This window comes from Schistocerca gregaria, chromosome 8, assembly GCF_023897955.1.
Source record: "Schistocerca gregaria isolate iqSchGreg1 chromosome 8, iqSchGreg1.2, whole genome shotgun sequence".
Classification (NCBI taxonomy): domain Eukaryota; kingdom Metazoa; phylum Arthropoda; class Insecta; order Orthoptera; family Acrididae; genus Schistocerca; species Schistocerca gregaria.
Genome location: NC_064927.1, coordinates 202,184,033 through 202,186,899, shown reverse-complemented (window position 1 = coordinate 202,186,899; position 2,867 = coordinate 202,184,033). Strand labels below are relative to the sequence as shown.

General features: G+C 39.2%; 1 protein-coding gene across 1 annotated transcript; it reads right to left on the bottom strand.

Moving 5' to 3' along the window:
- Positions 1-232: 232 nt before the first annotated feature.
- LOC126285112 (uncharacterized) lies at positions 233-1,507 on the bottom strand. Its single transcript, XM_049984435.1, has one exon. The coding sequence runs from the start codon at positions 1,505-1,507 to the stop codon at positions 233-235; it is 1,275 nt and encodes a 424-aa protein (XP_049840392.1).
- Positions 1,508-2,867: the final 1,360 nt, after the last annotated feature.

Here is a 2,867-nt window from a genome sequence, read left to right as displayed (position 1 = left end):
GCAACACTCGACCCAATGTTCTGTATTTGAATCTGTGCAAGCGTCACCACATACCAGACAATACCACTCTTCTGATTCAGATTCTGAATCTGAACATAAAATCTTTTTTTTTTTAGCTCTGTCCACTCCGGTTTTATGTTTTGTTGATTTATCTTTGCCTTTCCCCTTCCCCTTTCCTTTACCTTTTCCTATAATTTTGTCATCTTTTTTTCTGTTTTTCTTCATCTTTTCCTCATAATCCTTTTGTCAATACTGTAGATTTTCTTTTGCGTCTGCTATTTGTATTAGTTTTTCTTGGTGGCGCCTTTGGTAGAGGTCCAATCTTCCATGGCGAAAAAGCTTTTTGTTGACTGGAGCAACTCGGAGTTGGTTCGTTTGCAGTTTCGATTTGGCTTATAATTTCCGTGGTGCTGATATCTAATTCAGGGGCAGAATCTAATAATTCTGGATTTTCAAGATTCAATGATAAATTTTCTGTGACATTTACGAAATCTGGCTCTTGTGTAGGATCTGGACGATCAGTAACATAAGATGGCACAAAGTTGGAGTCTTGGAAAATATCAGCATTCAAAGGCCATACACCAGAAGCTTTAAATCCACTCATAATATTAGCAAGGTTTAAGGCAAGCGGTAACGACTCATTCACAATACCTGGGATGTCATATATTGTCATCGTTTCCCCCGGATTGTTGTGCATCCATGCTGTCTGTGCCGTATTTATGTAATTTTTAAAAGGACCGTACACTCCTACGTCTAAAGGTTGCAAATTGTGGGAGCAGTGTGGGGGAAACGATAACATGATGACATTATTTTCTTTGGCTTTTTCAACAACTCCAATATTCACGTGTGAGCTATGGTTATCAAGTAGCAACAGAACTGGCTCTTCCTTGATGGGTTTTGTGTGTTTGATAAAATGATCCACAAAAATTATAAATTCTTTTTTGGTCATCCATCGAGAGCAATTACCAGCTCCAATGCAATCTGGAGGTCCAGCACGAATAAACATTTCAGAATATTTGAGCCTGGGAACAATGAACGTCGGTGGGATAAAATTACCTGCATCGTTAGAGCCACTAGTAAGTGTTACAAGAGTTCCCCTCTCAGCCGATGTGATAGCTCCCATTTGCTTTTGGCCACGAGCAGCTACTATTTTATTAGAGTTTTGAACCACTGTGACCCCTGTTTCATCAATGTTCCATATCCGAGAAGCATTAAACTGATATTTTTGGAGAAGTCGTTGATATATTGGAAAGAATGAATTAACGTTAGTCTTATTGAACGACGTCGCTCGACTTAAAGACGTCGCTTCTGGTATCCTTAAAGATAACTGTGGATTTCTGGGCATAAAATTTTGGAACCAGTCAGTACCAGCCATGTTATTTTGATGCCAAGGAGGAGGAATGTTTTTAGCATTAAGCTGCACACGGCAATGGTAAGCTAGTTTCCTTACATCTATAGGAAGTAGTTCAAAATATATTTCGGCGCACTTGAGTAGGTAGGAAGCCATCTTACCCTCTTCTTCTGCAGTAAATACTTATCTAGGCTTAACATAACAAACTCTTAAACATTCATTATTCTTCTTTCTCTTTATGTATCTATAAAGAGAGACGTGACATAATCCGAAAGTCTGACTAGCTTTCCGAATACTGCATTTTTTTTTCTACAACTTCAGCTGCCGCTAGCTCGTACACTTCTTGGCTTTGTGTTGCCTGCTTTGACTTTCTTTTATACACCCTCATTCTAGAACAAAGGAAAAAAGTAGGTATCTACATCATAACGTGGGGCATGTTGTAACACACTACAACAAGCCCCGGGATTTTGTTACAACTAACCCCATGGTATGATTTTTAACATTTATCAAGATAACTATTTAAACAATTTAGCAATCACTGTTATGTATTATCAGAGATAGATAAATTTGAATGTAAATAAGATATAGAAAGTTTGCAATTAGTCGATAATAATAACGCAAACCAAAATGTTATGACAGTACAATTTTGTATTACCTGGCAAAAGTGAAGCGCGTGCACACTTCAGCTCATTGCGCCGCCCGGCGGGACACTGGCTATGGCAACATGATGGGGTGCGGTTTACAGGTCAAATCGAGCTAAAGAAATACGCTAATAAAGTTTAAGATCCTAGTGAAATGAGCCTGTTACTACTTACGCCTGTTACAGCAAGCCCCTCGCTCCCCTATGTGCTGCTCTAACTTTATCCATTACAACAGTGTACGATGACTTGGCACTCTGTGTGAAATTGGGTGATATCCATTTATCTACAGCGCTTCCCCATTATAACCTTGTTTGGCCTACAGATGGTGCTATCCATGGTTTTGGAAATACTGAACAGATTTTGCCTTATGTTAAAACTGTGTTTACTAATATTGCACAGTATCTCTGTACAAACAGTGGCTCAATAAGGCACCAACGTAAACTAATATACCACCAATAAGTTTGAGAGAAGAACATGCTTCCAGTATTTTTAGAGCAAACATGCAACACAGAAATGTGTGTAATTAAATTAAATTCTCTGTAATATCCAATAGCGTGCCAGTACCTGATATAGGCGATATCATGGCATGGTATAGTGTTCATTATTTTCTATATAAACCCATTGCACGACAGTATCAGACATAATAAGTATCATGGCAGGCTGGGTGAAGCATCAAGACTTTGTTGTAAGCGGCTGGAGCTGTGACAGCATGCCAGAAGACAGTTAAATGGTCTGGTTTCCCTGCACCACAAAACAGCTGGATCGACACTGACGATTTGCTATATAACAGAGTGCGCAGACCACAACCACCTCAGCAGCATAACATGTGTGTTAGGAGACACATTAGAGAAGGAGGCGAATTCTCAACAAACTAC

Coding starts and splice junctions, on each gene's coding strand:
- LOC126285112 (XM_049984435.1), bottom strand. CDS start 1,507: ATGGCTTCCTACCTACTCAAGTGCGCCGAAATATATTTTGAACTACTT.